This window comes from Gymnogyps californianus, chromosome 24 (assembly GCF_018139145.2).
Source record: "Gymnogyps californianus isolate 813 chromosome 24, ASM1813914v2, whole genome shotgun sequence".
Taxonomy (NCBI): Eukaryota; Metazoa; Chordata; class Aves; order Accipitriformes; family Cathartidae; genus Gymnogyps; species Gymnogyps californianus.
Window position 1 is genome coordinate 1,895,112 of NC_059494.1, and position 22,987 is coordinate 1,918,098.

A 22,987-nucleotide genomic window follows, 5' to 3' on the forward strand; every position below is an offset into this window, starting at 1 on the left:
TTTTTTTTCTTTTTTTTTGGGGTGGGTTTTTTTGAAGTACCGTACAAAAATCCTCTTACAGTAACAAATACTGGGTTTACATTAGTAAACATCAACAGAAAGAGCATAGAGAACTACTGCTGGTAACAAACAGCTCAAGTGGCAAGTTATTTATTATTGCATATACCTAGGAACTAAAATCTCAGGAGCGCTCACGCAGCCGCCACATCCTCTCCGAGCACAAAGCCTCCGCTGACACGAGAGCCCTCGGTGGGGTTACACGGGGGAGCGTGGAGCATCCCGAGCCGGGACACGGAGGGACAAGACCCGAGCTGTGCCCCGGGGAGCGGGAACGGCCACGTTGCACCCACGGGAGGTGGGTGCGCGGCTCGGTTGGGGGGGGGGACACGGGCAGGGGGGAAGGTCACAAGCAGCAAAGCACAGCCCAGGGTCTCGAAACACACCGCTACCGGGTTCATCCGGCGGCGTGAACAGCACGAGCGAAAGCATCAAAGGACAAATCACAACTAGCTTATTCTGGGGGAGCTGCGCTGCGGGCAGGGAGCTCAGGGCTTGGGCTTCCATCCCAGGGGGAGCCGAGGGAAAAGCTGCGTTTCAGGGAGCCAAGTCAAGCACCGTCAGGGAAAGGCAGCCCTGGGGAAGGGCATTTTCCTCCTCATTGTACACAGGACTTGCGAGCAGAGCCCCGTTGGGGATGGGCCACGGTGATGGGTGCCAGCGGGCAGGAACGGCGGTGCTGGAAGATGCAGAGGGGTGACTGTGACCGCCCCCGCCGTGCTCACGCTGAGCTACCCACGCTCGTGGGGAGGAAAAGGCTTCGGCCAGGTGGCAGGGAGAACAGCAGAAATTTCAGCCGAAAGGATAAAAAAAAAAAACCACCGTCAAAAGAAGCTGGAATTTCCCCGGCTAGCAGAGCCGGGGCGAGCACCAAGCGAAGTGTCGACAGGCGACGGCTTGAAGCTGAGACTCTCCCAGATGCTCAGCAGGCCCTGGCATGAGCTGGGAGCAAAACCCCCCGGCAGGACCGGCCCTGAGCTCACGTTGGTGGGGTGGTGGGGGGACGTGGACCCCGTGGGGCAAGCGGCTGGAGGATCCCATCCGCCTGCAGCCTGCCCTGCGGTGCAAGGAGGTGCTGGAAGCGCAGGGACGAGCGCAGGACCGGGGCAGGACCAGCACAGAGTCCCCAGGCTGAAAATGTGCCACCGCAACCGGTGCGGGAGCCTGCTAGAAAGCTTTGGGGTGTTGGCACGGCCCCCCCCGGCCACCCCACAGACCCCGGGAGGCTTCTGCAGAGAGGGCTATGAGCACCGGGCCTCCCTGCCCCATTCCCAAGTGCTCTCATCTCTCACATGTCTCAGCCCAAACTATTCCTTTAATTATCCCTGACAGCTTTTCCCAAGTAATCCCCAAAGCCAAACGCAACCTCTCCTGGGCTGTGCGCCCCGCAGCTCCCCCGACCGACCCACCGCCTGCCCCTTCCGTGGCACTGCGGCACCCGAGCGCACGCCCAGGCTGCGGTGGGTCAGGGACAGCACTGCTGTCCTGCATCCTCAGAGCACCAAACACTGACAAACCAGAACCAAAAAACACGGCCCAGGGCCCGGAGAGGGCATGCAGAGCAGGGAATGGGGTCTGTACAGTCAAGCATAGGAGCGCTGCCGCAAGCAACGGGAATGGGACGTTTGCTCTAGCAATCCCAGATCCAAAAGGATCTGGAGATGAGCCCGGAGCAAGGCAAGCAGCAGAGCTGACCGGGGAAAGGAGGGACAGCACGGTCCCCGACGCAGACGGCACGTCGAGGACAGGAGGCAGGCAGAGCATGAACACGCAGCACCCCGCAGATCCGGCGGAGCCCGAGTCGCAACACAAAACAGAAGCAGCAAAGCCTACGGCATCCACCAGCCCGTCCCGAGGACGCAGCCCCCAAAAGGGAAAGAGCCCCTCTGGCAAATCAAGAGGACGATTAATGCTTTCTTCAAGCCAGGCAGACAGGATAACCCAGTAAAACAAATGCCACCACGGCCTCAACTCTCAGCCCAGGTCCAGCTTTTAAAGCTCTTCCACGGCCACCTCCGTTGCCCTCGAGCCCTCGGAACTCGGACACAACAAATCCCTGCCTGCACCAGCCAGCTACGACGGGCAGCACTACAGCAACCCCCAGCTCTTTCTCCCCAAGTCCCCATACAGTACTCATGATTATAAGTGCTTTGCATACATAGTTCGACATCATGCATATACATTTCTATGCGCTAAGGCCCTTGGCCCAGTGGAGATACCGTCCTCCTGCAGCAGAGAGGTCCTTCATTTTGTGTAGGGCTCGTAGTGTGCATCGGACTCCGGCCCCCTCCTGCTTCAGCTGGCAGGACCCGAGTCTGCAACAGCCTGGCCAGCTGCTGCCCACGCGCTTGCATATTGTAGTGGGAGTTCAGCAAACACCAGTACTAGGTAAGCAGCCGATTACAAAAAGAACCATATTTACAGAGCTACAGTTAGCTTCAACGGGTTACGTTTGCAGAGATTCACCGAAGACAGCCGGAAACAACGAGCTGTGCATCCCATAGATTCTGCCGGGAAAAACACGGGTACCAAACATGGATTTCACAGCTTAGTTGGCACAACTAAGGCGAGAGACTAATCGCTAACCGGATCCTCCCTCCCCAGCCAGCAACACTCAAGAGGTGGTTAGGACACCAGGGAACAAGATGGTGAGGTGGGGCACGGCATGGAGCAGAGACCTCGGCCGAGAAGCCCCACGGAGGATGGGGTTTCTCCTTTCTAAATCAGTCTCTGCACAGAAGAGCAGCACCCCTCGTACCAGACATCACCGCACCCTGCAAGATCACCGAGGGAAGTGAGAGTGGAGGACGCACGCACTCAACCGCTCAGCGGAGCCTCCTCCTCTGCTTCCTCCGGCATCCAGGCAGAGAGCCCCTCGCTCAGAGCAGCGCTTGTGGCCGCTCGGCCGGGGCGGTGACCGACGCCATAGCACACCGAGGAATCGGGAACCTAAGCTCTACAGTGATGCATAGCGGGGCGACCTGCCAGCAAGAAGGGGATCTGACCTGCTTATGGGGGAAGGGGAAGGGCTGTGCTCGCCCCCAGCGATTCAATCACAACTGGATCCCACCTCCTAGAGGCTGGAGCCCACTGGGAATCAACGGCCCAGCCTTTTTGTCCCATCAGCCAACACGGGTTTCAGCTACTGACCAAAAGGGACATCAGGAACGGTCACAGACATCTCAGAGGCTCTGGAGGGGCAGGAGCACAGAGACTCAACTATACAGGGTGCAAGAGTCCAGAGCCAGAAAGCAGCGCCCTGGGGAGAAGCTGAAGGCAGCTTTTGTGTTGTGCACGGGCTGCTCATCTGGCTGGTGGCTGGGAAAGGACCGGGTGAGCCAGCGTGACATTCAGGGAGTCGTTGTGCTGCACCAGGGACGTGTGCTTGTAGTGCAAGACCAGGTCCTTGAGGGAGGCGTAGAGGTTGTAGGGTTCAGCAAACCCGTAGCCGGTCGCCGTTTTGTAGATCACGCAGTGCTTGGTGTCACCATCCACCCTGCCAGGGAGACAAGGGAGCAGGGGTCAGCAGCACGTCAGGGAGCCCCGCCGGGACAGGGACAGCAGAGCACAAGCAGGCGTCACCAAAGCAGCCCAAAGATATATCTGGCTCTGGCAGGAGGAGCCGAGGCAGCCGGGAGACCTCGGGGGAGCCCAGCCTGCCAGCCGACGCCTCCGCCAGCCTCCAGCATCTGGCGAGAGAAGGGCAGAGCGATGCGGGAGCACAGCCCGCGCCAGCCCCATCCCGCCACGTCTGCGCGGGGGTACTCACACCACGGAGCAGGCGTAGCATCCCTTCTGGCTGCTCTCGCGGATCAGGAAGGTACCGTCCCGCTTGCCGCACAGCATCTCTTCTGCCTGCAAGCGGTTGATCTTCCCCACGTACCACGTTCGTTCCTCGTGGTGGGGCAGCTCCTCCTCGTCATCCATCATGGAGTACTGGCTGCAGTCGAGCACAGGCAGGGTCAAAATCCCTCAAGTTTGGGCACGTGGCCCCCACATCTCCCCTCCCACTGCTCGCTGCCGTCACCCCTTCCAGCAGGGAAGATGTCCTCAGCTCCCAGGCAGGGAGATGGGACTTGCCCACGGCCCTGGAGCAGGCAGAACCGGCTGCGTAGCCTGCGCTCCTGCAGCCCCCCACATCCCACAACGCGCGAGCAGGGACACTCACTCCTCCGTCTCGTTCTTGATGCCCAGCCACTCGTTGATTTTCTTCTGCCGGGCACCCTTCTGCGTCAGCCACCTGGGGAAGGAGAGGCAGAACTCAGCGCAGGCAGCGTGCCCGGCCTGCGGCGTCCGGGCCAGACACCACTCGCGCAGCCATCACCAGAGGGCAGCAGCCGTTCCCCTTTGAGGGATCGCCGTGCCCCGAGGCTACACGCTGCAGGGCTCGCTCCTGCACCAAGCAGCCTGCAAGCCAGTCTGACAAGCCCCAAAGCCCTCAAGGAGCCAGCTGGATCGCTCCCGGGCTGGGCTGGAGGGGCAGCAGGGCCCCGCTCCCAGCCCTCCGTGGAGTTAGGGACTACGTACACCAAATACTGGTCCCGCAGTTTGCGCAGCTGCATGAGGTCTGGCTTGAGGCTGTTCATGCGCTTGTCGATCTCCCGGTTCTCCGAGGCTTGTTTCTTCAGGTCCTGCTCCAGCTTCATCTTGCTGTCGTGGATCTCCGTGATGCGAGACTTGAGCTTCTCCGAGTTCATGAGGATCCTGGGAGAAAGAGGGGGGGTTTAGGCTGTGAGCCAGAGTGGGGGAGGCAGAGGAGGCAGCCTGCCAGCTCCAGCCCACAGCACGCTGCTGGAGAGACAAGGATTGCGCATGCCTCGGCTCTGCGCTGGGCCAGGATGATCCTTCCAGCCCTCAGAGCCCTTCCCCAGGCAGGGCAGGTCATCGCCAGCCCCCGTCCTCACCGTTGCACCTCCTTCTCGTTGCCCTCCCGACGGAAGCGCTCGATGTACTCCTTGCTGCATTTCTCCTGCGTCTGACACTGCTCCTCAAAGATCTTGATCGTCTCGTTGAAGGCCTCGATTGCCGTCCTCTTCATCTGCAGCTCCTGAAAAGGGAGGGGAGAGCTGAGGAAGGGGGAGCGTTTGGGCAGTTTCTGCCCATTTGCATCCCCTCTTTCCCCCTCCCCAAAGCAGCACTGTCCTTGCTGCAGCCAAAATATCCCCCTCTTCAAAGCCCATTCTCTGGGGAGTCCCCTCAAGTCCAGGGGCTGACAAACGGGGCAGCGGGTGCCCGATCTCTGCTCTCCTCTGTGCGCAGCAGCGTGGCTGCCAGCGATCAGGGGATGTCAGGGCAGCCCACGGGGAAGGCAGTGCCTGCGTACCTGGGAAGTGCGCGTGTACTCCTCGTACAGCAGGTCGTACTCCCAGCTCTTGTCCTGATACTGCTGGTGATAGACCTTCAGCTGCTCCCCGACGGCTTCCACGCTGTCCTCTTTCACCACTTGGTCCTGCCACATGCACAGCCTCAGTCAGGACCTGCTCCTGCCCTACAGCAGCCCCTCTGCAAGGCAGCTGGTCCCACAAAACCCCACCAGCCCTGCAGGATGCCTGTCACCCCACAAAGCAACGTCCCAGCACGGGGGAAGGAGTGGGACATTGTCATCTACCAAAGGACCAGGGATGGACGAGCAAATGCCCCTGGTTCAGGCTGCGCTGGCCAGCCGTGTCCCTGCGGCACAGGCCTCACCTGCTGGTACTTGGAGATGGGGTAGAGGAGCCTGGTGTCCAGCTTGGCGTTGTACTGGGCGAGCGACTCGTGCCGGTAATGGGTGATGAGCTCTACCACCGAGCCGAAAGTCAGGGGCTCTGAGAAGCCGTACTTCCCTTCCCGGTGAAAGATCTTGATCAGCTTGTTATTGCCTCCCTTCCTGTAGCGGGGAGAGGAGAGAGGGCACTTACCACCACCCCAGCACCCTACACCGGCCTGACGTCCAGGCAGCCGTAAGCACAGGGACACGTGCTGACAACTCCACCCCAGAGCAGCGGAGGCTCTCGGGGGACCCCAGTGCCCTACCTCAGCGTGAGCGTGTACTCTCCCTGGATCTTGCTGGAGGCATCGCGCACCAAGAAGGTACCATCCGGCGTGTCCCGTAGCTTCTCGTTCACCTCCTCCCTGCAAAGAACGTGATTGTCACGGCCTGTGAGGTGCAACCAGAGCTCCCCTAGATAACTCAATGGACAGGGCACCCAGGACGTGAGCTGTCAGCCACCCCCTTACCGAGAAATGTCACCCCAGTACCACTCGGCGTCCTGCAAGGGCACGCTGTTCCCGTTGGCCAAGCTGGCTGCACTGGGCTTTGGCTTAGGTGGTTTTGGAGGCAAGGCTGTAAGAGAAGGAGGGTTGAAGCAAGGTGAGCCCAAGTCCCAGCTCCCCACAGGCAATCCCTTGGAGCGCCAAGTCCCTCTCCCTGCAGTGACTATCCTGGGAAACCCCCTTGGCCGCCACGCTGCCAGGAGCTGCTCCAGGCACATCTACAGCAGCAGGTGAACGCCTCGAGCCGGCCTCCAGGCACAGCCGGGCTACAGAAATGCCCTTGGCAACCCGCTCACGGGGGCAGAGACTCCACACCCACGGAGCACAAACGCCAGCGCCTCGGGCCCCAAGGAAGGGGCATCTCAGTACCTGGAGGCAACTGTTCTGGCTCCAACTCCTTCGTCTGCAGAAGTATCTCCAAAAACAGCACGGAGAAGTCAGGGCTCAGCTCTGGGCTGCGGGGAGAGAGGAGCCAAGTAAGAACAGTGGTTGTGGGGGAGAACTTGGCACTACTCCCGTGCTCCCCGGGCAAAGGAGCAGCCGGGGTCAGCTGGTTCATCGCAGCTGCCAGATCCCAGGCTGACACAGAAGCAAGGGCTCTGCCCTGGCTTTGAGTCCACCTCTGTGTGCTCCCAGGAGTTTAATCCCACGTGCGGCAAGGCAGGGACTGCGGGCAGACCTGCTGTTACAGGCTGGACTCCTCATCCTGGCAGGCACAGCGGCCAACGCTCGGTACACGGCTGGAAGCCGAAAGCCTCACGTACCTGGCGCCAGGCAGCCGGAGGAGAAGGGGGCCGAAGATCTCTCCCAGGGCCCGAGGGTGGAGGCTGTTGCTCTCGGCCTGCTGCGATACCTTCCCCAGATGCCGGAGCAGAAACTGCAGGGTGAGCGTGTTCTGGAGCGGGACCGCAGGCGACTCCAGGGCCAGCAGCAGCTGCTTCCGGCAATTCTCCGGCTGGGGGATCTCTGGGGAGAGAACAACACACGATAGAAAGGCTGGGACAACCGGCACCGCTCTCCACGCTCCGGCTGCGTCACAGCGTGGGAGCGCTGTCAGCAGCAGGGGCCGTGTGCCAGACCCCATAGGGACAGAACTTATTTTAATATCCCAAAACGCATCCGTCCTGCCCAGCCACCCGTTCCCAAGCGCGGCCAGGGGAGGCCCTTACCTTGCAGGACACGAAGGATGTCTCCGTGCACGGACACCGGCACCACGGGGGAGGGCAGGTCCTGCAGGTAGCCTCGCAGCGCCTCGCCCAGGGAGTGCACGTCGAAGGGCTCCGGGTCGCCCAGGGTCCAATCTGCCAGGGCACAGATTTCTCATGGGTGGCGGGCACAGCACCAGGCACCCAGCCGGCAGCTCCGGTGCTGCCAGCACCCGTCCCAGAGACCATCGCACACCACCCAGCCAGCTATCACAGGACACGGCAGCCCGGCACCACAAGGGAGCTCAGGCAGCCAAGCAGCCCACAGGACAGAGGATGCCTGGAAGTGCCCCCTGCACCCCAGAAATAAGCTGGCTCTGGGAATCCAGGCAGGTGCCCCCCGGGAGGGGGTAGAGGTCATTTCGGGTGCCCATACCCTTTGCCCCGAGCCCTGCCACAGGAATCCCGGGCACGCACAACTCAAGTGAGAGTTTTGTTCCCTGCTGCTGGTAGAGACAAGCGCAGACTGACCAGCCACACGCTGAAACCAATGGGGAAAACATCTCCCTCGAACCGTGCCGTCCCACAAACGCACGGCGCAGGCTGGTGGGACAGCACATAAAGCCTGTCCCGAAAGCAGCGCGGCCAGAGCTGACAGCACCGCGTAGTTGGGGTTTGCAAGAACGTCTGCGGAAGGGGACAAGCCAGCGCGACGCTGGATGAGGCCCAAGCCCAGCCGAGAGGCAGGCAACTCCGAAGGCTCCCCGGCAGAGACATCAGCTGCTGGCACAGCGGAGCCAAGGCTCCAGCCACCAAGCTGAGCTGAAAGATCCTCCCCTGCTTATTAGTGGCGTGACAGAGCCAGAAAAGCCTCCAAGCCATCAGCAGAGTACCCCGAGAGTGGGGCACCCCGAAGAGACAGCGGGAGACAAGCACAGGGGTTCAATTGTTGGCCTGCGAGTCTCCGAGCCGGCGCCACATCCCTTTGCTCCAGCCCACAGACGGTGGCAGGAATCCCCCCCTCTCCCATCCCTTCCACGCGAGACGGGGACGTGTCGGGACAGGGATGGCCCAGCCCCGCAGGCAGCGTGCCAGGAGTCAGGAACTGCTGGGGACAGGCGAGCCTGGCCTGGATTGCATTACTGCTGGCGCTGTCACATCCACTAATCTCCTCCATCTGAGCCGATTCGCCTCCTCACCACGCAGAGCTGGTTCTTACCGGTTCTCAGCGCTTGCCTCAGTTCGGAGCCAGATGTCCTGTACAACATCTCGCTGTCTAACCCTGCAGAAGCGGGGACACTGCTGTTAGCTGCGAGCCGTGCAGCTCCCAGCGCACGCACCGTTTCGGTGCCAGCCTGGCACCCGCGCGCCGGCCGGGCAGCGGCTGCGGCACGGCTAACCAGGCCTGGATGGTGTCCAAACCAACCTCCTGCAGATGCTGCCGCAGCCCCCTTGGCCCCCAGGACACCCGGTTCAGTGGCCCCGTTTCTCCCCCATGGCACAGATCTGGGCTGGAAGTCGTTCCCAAACCCCAGCACCCATCTGGGGCACGTAGGTGTCCTGCGTGCAGACCCAGCACCCTCACCCCAGGCCTCTGTGCAGGACGGCGCGGCGGGGTCAAGCCCGGCTCTGGGGAACAGTGGCTCAAGCCAGGGAGGAGCGGGAGGGCCTCCCCTTCTGCAGGCAGCTGCGTCCTGCATGTCCCATGGAGCTCAGTCCAACGCCAACAGCTTTTAAAGGCAGCTGCCTCCCCCTCTGCCCTCACTGGGGGGTTTCGGGGGGTACCAGCCCCTCAGTGCTCAGCATCCCCTCTTACCTTTCTTCTCAATAGCTTCCACCAGCTTCACCAGCAGCGGCGGTGCAATCTCAGGAGGGCTGAACTGCTCCTGCAAGTCTGGGAGAGGAGATCCTGGGGAGAGGGAGGCAGAGAAGGGGTCAGCTCCAGCTCAGCCCCCAGCAGACGCTCTACAGCGGAGCCAGGCCGGGGCACAACCAACACTGCTCCCAATGGCAGCATCCGAGAGCGAGGAATGCCGTGGCCCCTGCCATGAGGCCGCAGCCCACGCAAACACCGCACGGCGGCTGCGGGGAACCTGCGAGCTGGCCCAGAAACCAGCACAGCGCTTGTTGAGTCCAGCCTTGCTCCGAGCCCCCGACGGTGTGTGCACAGGGGGATCCCTACTGCTCCCTGCAGAGGCTAGGAGGCAGAGTGTATCTCCCCGGGGACCCCAGCACCCCAGGCAGGCAGCGCAGCAGTTACCAGGGCTCCTGGAGCTCAGGCCAGGTTCGGTCCCTGCCCAGCACAGGGGCTGTGCAGGGCTGACAGAGGAGCACAGCCAGGGAGCTCGCTCGCGGTGGTGAGCTGTGATTAATCCAGCGATTCAGACAGAACGCCATGTCAGCAAATTCCTGCCCTTGATTGCTCGTTTAACATGGAAACCAGCCCTCTGCCTCCCCCTCCCCGCAAACCCACAGCCTCCATGCAAGCTGTTACAGGGCGCAGACAGCCCGCGGCACAGGACCGGGGTCCCCCGCTTCCTGGGGGATCCACGGCCCCGCATCGGGTGGCATTTCACTGCCACTTCTAGAAGATCTTGAGGTCCCGGCTCCGGGCACCCCCCTTCCCCTGTGCTGGAGGGGTGATGCATGCCGGGGCAGGAGCACGCAGGCCCGGCCGGGCAGCTGCCAGCGGGACGCTTGCCGAAGGATGAGCGGTGCCAGGTCCCGTCTCGCTTCCAATTGAGCACCAGCCGGTGCAGGAGGCTCCTCTGGGCCAGTCCACAGCACCAGGCAGACCCTGGGGAGCCCATGGTCAGTGAGGACACCCAGCACGCTCCACTCTGGGGAGGCAAAGCCAAAAGGCTGCGCCCCCGTTGCGAAACAAGGCTCTGTTGTCATGGATCTGACCCGAACTCGCCCGGTGTGGTCTCGCCACGAGGCGCAGCAAGCTGAAACTCCGCACCCGCCTGAGCCTCCTGCACCCACGGCCTCGCGGGGAGATGAAGCAGCTCGTGTCGGTGCAGCCACGGAAAGGCGAGCAAACGGGGCAGGCACCCAGCAGTTCTGCAAGGGCCTGTGCTGTTGGGGGTCAATCTCCAACCAGAGAGAACCCCTGGGCACAGGAAGGGGCCCAGCATGGTGCTGGTCGGGGTGGGGAAGCTGCAGGCAAGCTAGCAGGCTGGCAGCTCCAAGCCTGACCCTTGGGAAGGGCTGAAGGGAGAGTAAATACTGGTGCTGCCCACGTGGCCCGGCAGGGAATGTGCTGCTTCAGCAGGCAGCAGCTTGCCTTTTTTTTTTTTTATCAGGCAGCCTGTGCCGGAGCCAGCAGCAGCTCCCGAGCCTGCCGGGCTGGGCCGCTGCGAACAAGGCTGCTCACAGCACAGCCGGGGCAGCTGCGGAAATATTTCCGAGCCGCATTTTCCGCTCGTGTTCTCTGCGGAAGGCAAACACTAGCAGCTCGTAAATTCACCGGCAGAAAAGGCTGGGTCTCACCGCTCTGCAGGGCCAGCCCTGCTCCCAGGCTGCGTGACAGCCATGGCACTGGCCCTGCTCCACGTGTGACACTGGGGAGCTAAGGGATCCCTGCCAGCCAGGGCAGTACCCGGGAAACAGGGCAGAAATGCCGCCAGCTATGAGCTTCGTGGGGCAGCCAGGAGACATCTCTGTACCTCCCAAAGTGCAGACCACGAAGAAATAACACGGGCTTGGCTTAAATACAGTTTCTCAGTTGCAAAAATGCGTCTCCCCACCAGCAACCCAGCAGGCTGCATGTAAAATGGCCGTGGGCATTTGAATTGCCACCCTGCAGGCCCCGGCTGTGCCCAAGGTGGAGGCTGGCCACGGGGATGCACCCACCAGGGACAGGGACAGGGCTGGCACCCCCCCCGGCATGGCCTGGTACCCGACCCTCACTCTGCTCCATGCCCAGGCAGGATGCAGACAGGCTGGCTTTTGGTTTCTTTCCCAACCACATCTTTTCTGTGTGTCAGGAGCTTTGGCACGTATCTTCTTCCACATCCCAAAGATCCCCACCCCTGTGCAGGGCAGCGGCTTTGACCACCCAGACACACCTCCACCAAGCCTCGCTCGAGAAGAAGAGGAGGAGAGCTCACGAAGGCATAAATACAGCCCCCGAGGGAGCGCAGGGCTGAATGCAGGCAAGGCCGACACATCCACCGCAGAGCATGTCCCAGGCTCCCAAGAGGAGCTGCTTTCTTGGAAAGGCAGGTTGCGAGTGGGATGACTCAGGTCAGCGGCTCTCGCTGCCAACCCAAACGCACGGCCCGGCCGCATTCCCACCCTACGGAGACGTTTCCTGGGGCCGCCCCTCTGGCTCCGGGAGCGGGAGCAGGAACATGGGAGGCAGCTGCGGGGAGCTGCACCAGCCCCACCACCCTGATTTCTGAGACAGGGGCTCCTCTCCATTCCTTAAGACCCCAGAGATACTTCACATAGCTATAGAAGCATCTGATGGGATAGCCATGGCTCGCAGGCAGAGAGGGACGGGGAGCATGCAGGACTGCCAGCCAGGAGCGTGCTCTGATGCCCACCAGCTCTTGCTGCTGACCCTACTCCTCCCGTGCACACCAGCACGAGGTCTTCTGCAAGGCCTGGGAAGGCAAAGCGTGGCTATCACCCCTATTTGCTGTCTCAGAGCACCCGGGGGCTGCTGAGCCCCTGCCACAGGGTTTATGTGCCTGGCAGTAAAAAAAAAATAGGCAAAGAGAAGGCAGCTGCTACAGCTCTATGGGCAGCGCTGAGGCACGACGGCTCTCCCAGCTCCCGGACCGGGTCCGTGCCAGGCTGGGAGGCAGCCGCAGGTGCAGGACGGCCCATGCCTTGTCCGAGGGCAACTGCCCAGCCCCAGCGAGAGCTCTGCGATCCGCGGGGAGGGACGGGTGCCAGGCAGACAAGCAATTAGCTCCAGTTCTCGGAAGTACTCTTTTAGACCCTGACTTTTCTCCTCTTGCCCAGAGACAAGTAATTGTGTGTCTCAGCAGGGCTGAGCGGCTCTTGGCAGGGAGCAATGCCCCGGGCGCTCCAGAGGCAGAAGCAGGGAGGTGGTTGGGAGAGGTCAGGACTTATTCCTAAAGCGAGGGAGCAGGGCAAAACCCTCAGCGGAGCAGGGAGAGGGACCAAGGACCACAGGGATGCTGGCTGGTCACAGGCCAGAGAGGGAGAAAGATCTTGGAGAGGTAAAAGTGAGACAAGGCTCGCCCCAAGAAGCTCGGCTAAGCAGATTGATAAAGCTGGAGGAACAACGTGCTTTTCTCTCGGCCAGGATTGAGCGTGAGCCCACAACCCCCAGGCAACTCGACCGCACTGTTGCCGGCGGGGGCAAACCAGTGCTGCCGAGCCGAGGGCTTCACCGCTGTCCTGCAAAGCCACTCACACACCCTCGTCCATCGCACACCGGGAGCAGAGGTCTCGCGGAGCAACACGGCACGCAGCAGGGCTTACCTTGCTCCAGAGCCTCCTGCAGCCGGCAGCCGCTGGCCCCCGGCGTTGCGGGCAGAGGTCTCTGCACTCGGGGCCGGTGAGAAGGGACGGAGATCTTCACAGGCCCCACGTACTCTACGTAGGTGCCGGGAAAGTCACCCTTCTGCTTGGTCCGCTCGTTGACGCCCAGGATCCACCCGATCTGATTGGGGGTCTGCTCATCCCCGTCTTTGAAGCCCAAGGCTTGCAGGGCCCCCTTGCTCACCACCAGGATGTCCCCAGGCAGCAGATCAATGTCCTCCTCGCGCTCCTTGCGGTAGGGGTAGAGCGCGCGGTACTGGAACCCATCGGTGCTGCCCATTCTCTCTGCCGCGGGGAGAAGGGCTCTGAACGGTGAGGCAGCGTGTTTCGGGTGGGAGAGGAGGGATCTCAGAGGCAGCTCTCCCCCATCAGCACTCTGAACGTCTCTGCATGAACCAGCACCTCAGGAGCCTGGTCCGGGTGCCCCGGCGCGCTTAGGTGCAGCCCCTTTTCCTTAGCTTGAAACCACGATTCAACCAAATTATGGAGCAAAGGGAGAAGGAGACAAACATAATCCAGCACTCGTGAGCGGGCATGCAGCAAAGAAACAGGAGATCAGGGTCCGCTTCACCAAAAAAGAAGCAGGTTTCTTGGAGTCCGGGGGGCAAAAGCACAGCGGGCTTCCAGCCCAGAATGGTGTGGCATGCTACGTCTCCCTTCCTAATGCCTGCGAAGAGAAGAATACCTGTCACTGCACAGCCAGGCACCCCACATCCTCCCAAGACGCCAACATTCAAACTAGGGGTTCATCTGAGCAGCTGAGAGAGGCAGGACTCGTTTCTCTCCTACCAACCAGCCGACGCTGAGCCCTGGATCCAACCAGGACATGCTAATACCAATTTACACTCCCAAAAGCAAGAGAGGAGCCAGCGGCTGCGGGCAGGAATGCTACCTCCTCTCTGCTACAGTCAGGCACCAGCTCTGCATCTTAAAGAGGCTCACTCCTGCTTCTTCAGCTTACCCTCCTCGAAGCACTTATGCAAACAAGAAGACAACAAGTGGGACAAAACAGCCTTTATGCAAGAACTTTTGCATACAGAAAAGGGTGACCCTGCAACCACCAGCTGGAGGCCCCGAATAGGAGCAAAACAAACAGATTTAACCTTTCCTTGTTAAATCGATTAAATTTCACAGTTCACCTTTACATCTCCCCATGCAATCCCCCCCCAAAGTCATTTTCTGAAGGTAGCTGCCCACAAATGTAGGTTAACCAAGCTTTCAGCGAAAGGCTTTCGAGATGCTTTGCCATTCCCACAGAGCAGCACTTCAAAGCTTTGCTCTGAGCAAAGTAAATTTTTGAACTTTTCAAAAGCAGCAACAGCATCAAGTGCGGGCACGGGTCCTTTTCACAGAGATGGAGGTGAGAGGAGTTAAAATAATCTTTAGAAGCCTTCAAGTCTACTTAGAGTTGCTAACTGCCTTTCAGCTATTCAGAGAGAAATTGAAGAATATGCTGCCTGCCCTGCCCAGAAATCCACCAAAAAGAATAAACCTGGGTTATAACATGTTGTTGAAGGGATGTATGAGCTGGGGCATTCCCACCAGCCAGGCACGTCCTCTTTTCCCATCCCCTCCCGGCTGCACGGGCCAGTTTTCCACCTCCCCCAGGCAAATCCCAGCATTCCAGTTCCCGCAGCCACGGCATGCAACCAAGGACCGGACCTACAAGGCACCGGGGCAGCCAGAAACCAGCCTTCCCAGGGACACCCTAGGCCTGCTGGAACGCTGCAGGTCCTATTAACAGCTTGAGCTGTTTTGGCCCAGAAACCACCAAACCCAGCTCAAACTCTTGAGTCTCATCTGAAAACTATTAGCGAGCAGGAAGGCGCTTCTCAGGGCTGCCGGAGCCTCTGCAGAGGGAGGCAAGGAGGCAAAGGGAGCCAGGGCACCCTTCCCAGCGGGGTCAATGCACAACCAAGCACGGCATGAAGCCAAGGCTGTTCCGACCGCTGGTTGGACTCTGCAAGAGGCACTAACGTTGGTGATCTGCAGTATTTCAAAATAACCCTTTCGGGCCAGGAACACGTTACAGTTCACATCCGCTACAAGCCCCCCTTTCCTCCTGCACGTGCTACCACCCCTGCACGCTACCCGAAAGCCTGAGATCGGTGCGAGTCCCCTGAAAGAAGCCAGCTTCACCTCTCCGCAGCCAGGCTCTCCAGCCTAGCACCACACTGCGGGCTCCTTCCCTTGACAAAGAAGAAAGGCACAAAGAGGCCATGGCACATGAAACCTGTGTGGCAGCCAGGGCCCGCGCTAGTTGCCTGAGCTTGGGCAAGCGTCCCAGCTGGCTGTCTTTGCCATGAATGAGCAGGCACTGCCCTCGGGGAGGTAAGACACTTGCGGCCAGGCTCTGGTGGGTGGGGAACAGGATTGAGCCTGATCCCGGTCACTGGAGAGCTTCTCCGGAGCTCCAGGAGCAACACCAGGTTGCAGGACTTATGGAGAGACCCTAGGGATAAGGGGTGTTTGTGGGAGAAGCAGTACATCCCAGCACAGCCGCCGTGCAAGCTCCCACCACGCCGGGATGGCAGCTGCAGGGAATTCGCAGCGGAGCCCACATTTCCCCAATCCAACTGGCCCCGGCCAGGAAAATATTACTTCATAATCCAGAGCATAAAGAGAGATTTATGACCAGGCTCACTGCCTGCCCCTCGCCCCTCTGAACACTGCCCGTCAAGGTCCGATGCAGCCGAGTCGGCAGCGCCGGGGGGCACTGTCTGATTGCCAGGGGCCCGAGCAGACACTTCTTGCTGGGAAAGGTGCCGGCAGCTCCCGCTCCTCCCGGAGCGGACAGACCCCGTAACGCACCCAGAGGCAGCAGATCCCAAACCCAGCAGGGCCGATGCTCCCCTGCAGGCACCTCCCCAGCTTCCACCCGCAGATCCCAGCCTTGACCCCAGGCGCCTCAGACAAGCCGGTGCAGCCGAAGAGGCTGGAAGGACAAAACACTCAGCCCTGGCAAACTTGTTCAGTAGCTTTTAAAAGTAGACCTGCATGGAGGGGTGGGAAGAGGAGTCGCTCCGGAGCACCGAGTCCCTCCAAAGAGCAGGTCCTGCAGCTCCCGCTCTGTCAACTCCTTCCAGCCTCCTTCCCTGCGGTGGGAACACAAAGACGCAGCTCTATGCCACCCTGCTCTCCACGTCCCAGTAGGTCACTGGGCACATGAAAAAAATACAGATGACTTAGAGCCAGCCTAGTCCTGGAGCAGCCTCACCTGCCTTCCCTGCGCTCAGCCCATGCGGGGATCGAGCGCCCGTGAACGCAGGTGAGGAGCCCCCCGGGAAACCCAAATCCGCATGGCTCGTGCCAGCACTGTCCTCTCCATGGGAAACAGTTGTTCTCCGTCCTGACACGGACCCAGCGAACGGCTTCCCAGGCTGAGCTGCGTGTGTGGGACAGCAGCCGCCGGTCAGGAAAGCTCTGCACCCCACGGAGAGCAGCTGACCGAATCGGCGTGTCTTTGGGGAGAGGGAATGCACACTTCCCAAAGCCCTTAAACAGCTCTTTGGAGGGAAGGCGAGTTGGGGAAGGCAGCGCCGAGAGCCTGGGACACGCACGAGCCTGTCGGCTGGAAGCACACCTCCGAGCCGGGGCTCTGCGTGCGCAGGAGAGAGGGAGCAGCTTGCCAAAAGATTTCAGCTGGGCCCGGCTCCAGGTTCACTCGGCTCTCGGAGAAGAACCTCGTGTGTCCGTGCTGGCGAGCACTTGCTTAGGCTGCTCTGAAAATCCCATGCATCAGACATCTAAATACCTTTGGTAAATCTATCTCAGCGCCCAGAAACAATCCCTTGATTCATTAACTGCTGTCAATACTTCCTTTGTTTAATACATCGGTTTGAAACAAAAAACACATTACAAGTCTTTTTGTGTGTGCCCAGCGCATAAATAAAAGCATCTTAATGTTTTAAATGTGGTTCCTGTGCTTTTTAACGCAGTTCCAAATGCAGTTCAAAGTGCAGCTTGACTCGAAGTGAGACTGAGCGTTACTTTCCCTCCAGTGAGGCAAAAGAACGCATAAAAATATTTAAAAGAAGAATATGCTTACAACAATCCACACAGCTCAAATCTTTCCAAGTTACATCAGATCCTTAGCGAGCAAAAAACCACCAAATCAAGTTTTGAACTGCAAAACACTACGTGTTAATGGGTTACAAACAATAAGAACAAACCTTTCTTTTAATAAAGGGAGAAAAATAGGACAATGCAACTAGGGATGGAAATAAAAATCATGCCCTATCGTGACAACTGCTGCTGCACCGAGTCTTTCTGACCTATGCAGCCAGGGCAGCTCTGCTGGCCCCGCATCCCACCGGAGCGGCAGGAGCCGGTGGTGCCGAGCATGCCACGGGTCACGCTGCGCCCACAAGCAGCTGAACCACTGAGCAGCACCGGGGCGGAGAGGGCAAGAGCTTGGCAACCCCTGGTTTATAATTTGGGACAGACAGCACAGCAATCGCCCGTGCTCCCGGGGAGCTTCCCAGGCCGGCTCCCTCCCTGGCCCTGCCGAAGAGCCTGAACGAAGACTCGCAAGGCTTGAGCCACAAGCGAGGCCGCGGCAGAGGCGGCAATGCCACGACGAGCTGCGGAGGAACGAGCCGGGCGAGCCCGCAGGGAGCTGGCGCGGGCGGGAAGCGGAGCTGGACACGTTCCACCAGCTGCCCCCGGGGAAGCGGCCAGAGGAGCAGGGAGAGCCGGAGCCGTGCCAGGGGCTCATGCTCCCAGGCTGGCGACGGCCACGGCACTACCAAGCCAGCCGGTATTTCCCTCCAAACAGCGAAAAGCGGCAGAGGAGGCGAGTTATGCCATGAGCCGTGCCCAAGCCAGGCCTGCTGTCCTGAGAGTGACCACACCGCAGCAGAGGCACGGGGCAGCCGAGGCCATTTTCACCTCTTTTCTCACCAAGAAACACTTCCCATGCAGCCGGCAACAGAGCCCAAGGAGTAGCAGCGTCCTGCCCAGGGCCACCAGCTGCCGTTTGCCAGGGATACAGAGCATTTGCTGCTCAGACTTATGTTTCATTAAATATTGTGCTTTACTCACTGAAGCCCAAGGAACTGAAGGAATATCTGAAACATTTCACTGAAAAAGTAAATGTTACGGTTAGCAGGGACCTGAGGAGCCTAACAAATCCCTGCCTTGGGATGACCGATACCTGCCTCATTTTTGAGAGACATCTGGAGGTCTCAACGACCTCCTCCTCAATGGCTGGATAGTCCAAGAGCATCTCAGGCAATCTGCAGACCTACTCCAAGTCTTCTCTTACTGTCTGGAGGCTTCTCCTGACATCAGACATTCTTGCTTCAGTTGAAGCCCATCCTGTCTCACCCACCTCAGGGACTTTCTCCTCCTCCCCGCAAGAGTCTTTTACTTGGCCGGAGACTTTTATACACCGGCACCAAGCAGAGAAGGACCAAGCACCCTATACTAGCACCATCGCTTCACTCCAGGCTCCCTTTATACCAGCCCCCAAGCAGCAAGAACACACTGCTTCCATTTTAGGAGCATTCATGGGGCTGGGTTTAGGGACTTTTTTTCAGAAATAAACCCGGGAGCTGTATTTTGGCTACTTCCCTCAAAAATTACAGTTCTAAAAAAACTGAGTACATAAAAAAAAAAAAAAATCCCACTGCTCTTGCTAACTTATCTGCTTAAAATCACAGTCCTCGGGGTATTTGGAATTTATATGACGATTTATTAGCAGCTCTGCACAGCGGCAGCAATCACATGAAGTAACCTACAAGGGGAGAAGCAACCACATTAGCAGGCTAGCATTATTTGGGTATTGGCTGAGAGAGGCAAGACCTTCCAACTTGAGAAATCCACTGCCCCTTCCTCTGTTTGCTTTTTATCTTCCATTACTCGGTTACTTTAGCTCCAAGCTGCAGCTCCAGATATTCCCAGAGGAATTAAGAGCCCTCAGTATTATAAATACTCTTTTTCATTGTAAACACACCCCAAATGCTCGGAGCGAAGCGCCGGCACTCTGACACGGCTCCAAACTGGCTCCGCAAACCGCTCTGCTCCTCGCTGCATTCCAGCTGAGCCGCGGTTTCTCTTCCAACGCAGAGCTTTTGTCCAGCGAGACCCAACTGCGGGCAGAAAGGATTTTTCTGTGTGCTTAAAACCTTGTTCTAGCGAGTTAAAAACCGAGGGTTTGGAGCAGCGATCACCTTTAGGAGAACCGAAGCCTCGCTGCGAACCGCACAGGCAGATCGAAGCACGATCTGCCCACGTCAGAGAAGAGAGTCACCAAAGAAACCAAACCATGGCTTGGACTTTCCCACATCGTGGAAGAGCCGATGACTAGAGCAGAGGCCAACCCAGCCTCGGGGACACACCAGCCCTTCGCATGTTAGGGAAGGGTGGGGGAATGGCCAGGAAAGCAGTGATTTAGGCTATATTTACTCAGCTGTCTCCATTCTCTGCTCTCACAGAGAAAGTCACAGGGCCAGTTCCCCAGTGGCTCTAAGAGCTGCTCGGGAAATAAAAGCCGCGCATTAATGGGGAGGAGAGGCGGCCATTCCTCTGCCACGCCGGGCAGGGATGCCGAAAGGCACAATACTGGTGCCACTCCAGCTCTTCGCAGCTCTCGCAGAGCTCATTTTAGACAGGTTTCCCCCCAGGTTTTATTTTCCATTGAACACGGACCCTCAGTTTGGGAGGTATGTGAACACGGGAATCTTCCTCTTCAAGGGGCTGAGAAACATCTGCAGGATCGGAAGAATCGCAGTGCACAAGCCTCACTGGAAGGAGGTGGGCTAGCCACCGTCCCAGAGCCAGGGTTTGGGGGCAACTGTGTCTACAGCCAGCAAAGCCACAGCCACCACCCCCAGGCTGGACTCCAGCACATCCAGCCGGACAGGCGCATCCCTGGGCCATCCGGCCCCAGCCTGGGGTCTGCTGGGGCAGAACCATGGTGGGAGCAAGCCCTCAGCCCAGGCTGGAGCCGTGCAGCCCTGACAGGCTGCTTTTCTCCAGCTCTGCCACCCAGAGAGGGTGCCCAGGACCCAGCACCCTGCCAAGGGGGGGTGTGTGTCCCTGCATTGGTACCACTGCAGGGAGAATGGCACAGAGGTCCCCGTGCTGGCACTGCTGGGGATGGAGATAGCCTGGGGGGGATCGGGGGGCACAGTCCTTGCACAGGGAGGGGACAGGGACAGCCCTGGCACCACGGCGAGGGACACACAGCTCTGCCCCGGCACCTCGGGGCGGGGGGGACAGGGCCAGCCCGGGGGTGGCACGGCCCGGGGGTGGCACTGCCCTGGCAGCTGGGCACCCTGCGCTGGCACCAGCGGGAGGGGGACGGGGACAGCCCCGGTGCTGCCCCCGGGGAGGGGGCAGAGGTTCGGCCCGGGGGGCTCGGCGAGGCGCTCCCACCCAGGGCCCCCGGGGCGCCTCACGCTGAGGGGCCGCGCTCACCGCGGGTCCCGGCACCGGCCCGCCCACCCGCCCGCCAGGCCCTGGGTCTGGGTCTGGGTCTGGGTCTGGGTCTGGTTCCGATCCCGGCCCCCCTCTCCCCCGGTCCCGGCCCCCCGCTCCCCCGTCCCACCTCTCCGCCGGCCCCATCCGCCGCCGCTCGGCTCCAGCCCGCTCCTGCCTCCCAGCCCGGCGGCACCCTGGGAAAGGGCCCGAACGTCGCCGGAACGGCCCGAACCCGCCCCGGAAAGACCCGACATAAGTCGGAGAGGGACGAACCTGCCCGAAGCCTCGGCGGCCCCGCCCCTTCCCCCGGCTGCCGGCCGCGATCGGGGCCACGCCTCTCGCCCGAGCCTCTCCGGAAGGAGCCGAGGGATCGCCGGCGCCAACCTCCGCTCGGCGTTGCGGGAGAGCGCGGCGGCGCCCCCTAGCGGCGGGTGGGGACCGCGGATCGAGCAGTGCACCAGGCACCGGCACGGCACCGGGCACCGGGCACCGGGCACCGGGCACCGGGCACCGGGCACCGGGACTGCACCGGGCACGGCACCGGGCATGGGGCACGGCACCAGGCACCGGGACTGCACTGGGCACGGCACCGGCCATAGGGCACGGCACCGGGCACCGGGACTGCACCGGGCACGGCACCGACCATAGGGCACGGCACCGGGCACCGGGACTGCACCGGGCACGGCACCGACCATAGGGCACGGCACCGGGCATGGGGCACGGCACCGGGCACGGGGCACTGCACCGGGCACAGCACCGGGCATGGGGCACTGCACCGTGCATTGGGACTGCACTGGGCATGGGGCACCGCACCAGGCACGGGGCACTGCACCGGGCAGCACGTTGGGCAGTGGGTGCTGTGGACACGGGGTGCTGCATTGGGCACTGGGTGCTGCACTGGACACTGTGTGGGGGACTGGGCACTGCAGTGGGCGCTGGGTACTGCAGACACTGGGTGCTGCACCGGGTACTGCAGTGGGCACTGGGTGCTGCACCGGGTACTGCAGTGGGCACTGGGTGCTGCACCAGGCACCCACAATCCAGGCCTGGGGCCGGAGCCAGGCTTAGTGCCAGGCACGCCGCTGGCAGGGCCATGTTCCCCCAGCCCTCCTCACCCAAGCTGGGGCAGCTCCGGCCCCCACCAGCCCCCATTTACCCCTCGCCATCACCGCATGCAGCGGGCGCTCCCTGCCCAGCCACGCTCCGGTGCTGGCAGCACCGAATCCACCCCCCCAGCTGCAGACACCACACCGCGGCTCATCGCAAGGAACAATTTTAATACAACATAAAACTTCCCAAAGGTAAGAACAGAGCCGGGCGCTGGGCAGGAAGACACGGTCCCCTTGGCTTTTAAGACATTTTCCATTAAAAAGATCCTTTTCCTGCTGTATCCACACCACTGGTGCATGGCCAAGTCCCCCTTCCCACTCTGCCGGTGGGGAGGGGGTGCCTAGTGTCTCCCCCAAACCCCGCTGCCTTCCTGAGACCTTAATACAGACAGTGGAGGAAGAAGCAAAGGAAACGCCGAGCAGCTCTGGCTGCTCGTTTTTGGGGGTTAAACGGCACCGGTTGAACGGCGGGAGAAGCAGGATACAGAGCCTGGCACAAACCGCACGCGCACAAAATAATCCAACACGCAGCCGAAAAATCCGCCGGCTGCTTCGGGGTAGGAAATGTGCCTGTCGGCAGTGGCACGGTGATGCCCGACAGCAGGGGCGTCAGCAAACCGGGGACGGTCCCCCCCATCGCCAGCACGGTGCTCAAAGCACCGGGGCGGCAAACCGCGGCGGGGGGAAAAGCCGGTACATGCATTATCGAATGGAAATGTTTGTATCATAGAAAACAGTAGAAATGGGGGGAAATGCCAGGCTGAGCTGTAGTTTGCTGGATAAAAAGCGACGGGGGAGAAGAGGGGGGTGAAGTTTCCAAATTACAAATGAAGAAGCAGCACAGGCGCTTGCTGGGCTGGGGATTTTAAAAAAAAAAAAAAAAAAAAAAAATTGGCTTTTTATGGATGTCCGTACGCACCGACTGACGAACACCTCGGGCTGTGGTGGCAGAAGAAATGCAAAGAGCAAAAAACGACCCTAAAAATCCCGTTAGTATTCACATCCAATTGCTGACCCCGTGGGGAGGCCTCTGCTTTTCCCACCTGGAAGGCCCGATGGAGCCGGGTGGCTCCAAAAGGCTCCGAATAAAAGAATTAAAACCTTTACATCCGCTATACGCTTATAAAATGAACCATATGCATCATCATACGATGAACCATATGCATATAAAATCACCCATATGCATCCCAGCTTGGGCTGCCAGCGTTTGGGGGATGTTGCTGTGGGTTTTGTTTTTTTTTTTTTTATTTTAAATATTACAATTATCCCTCCCTGACGGGGGTTTCTTAGGAGATTTGGGGTGTTTCCAGCTAAAACTGAAGTCAAAAAGTGGGGAAAAGCGAGTGGGTCTTTGCAAGGTTAGAAAACAGCGTGTCATCCGGCTGGGAGCTGGGAGATGCACGGAAAAGCCTGGGACCCCCCCGGGGCCGGGTGGGACCCTGCGACGGTCCTGCACTGCCCATTTAGCTTATAAAA

The 22,987-nt window shown here is 60.1% G+C and overlaps 1 protein-coding gene across 1 annotated transcript; it reads right to left on the reverse strand.

Moving 5' to 3' along the window:
- Window positions 1–399: 399 nt before the first annotated feature.
- Window positions 400–20,563, reverse strand: PIK3R2 (phosphoinositide-3-kinase regulatory subunit 2). Its single transcript, XM_050910687.1, has 16 exons — window positions 20,530–20,563; window positions 12,918–13,644; window positions 9,274–9,366; window positions 8,677–8,739; window positions 7,482–7,613; window positions 7,077–7,278; window positions 6,682–6,767; window positions 6,277–6,382; window positions 6,073–6,171; window positions 5,746–5,926; window positions 5,381–5,506; window positions 4,962–5,104; window positions 4,585–4,761; window positions 4,226–4,297; window positions 3,827–3,997; window positions 400–3,553 (listed from the first exon to the last, which is right to left on the reverse strand). The coding sequence occupies exons 2-16, from the start codon at window positions 13,255–13,257 to the stop codon at window positions 3,361–3,363; spliced, it is 2,184 nt and encodes a 727-aa protein (XP_050766644.1). The 5' UTR covers window positions 13,258–13,644; window positions 20,530–20,563; the 3' UTR covers window positions 400–3,360.
- Window positions 20,564–22,987: the final 2,424 nt, after the last annotated feature.

Bases quoted from the DNA above. Each gene is read 5' to 3' on its own strand.
- PIK3R2 (XM_050910687.1), bottom strand. From the start codon at position 13,257: ATGGGCAGCACCGATGGGTTCCAGTACCGCGCGCTCTACCCCTACCGC. The intron at 7,614-8,676 runs GTAAGAACCAGC...GTGCCCTGGCAG, and splicing joins GAGGCAAGCGCTGAGAACCG to ATTGGACCCTGGGCGACCCG. The intron at 5,105-5,380 runs GTACGCAGGCAC...CTCCCTTTTCAG, and splicing joins AGTACACGCGCACTTCCCAG to GAGCTGCAGATGAAGAGGAC.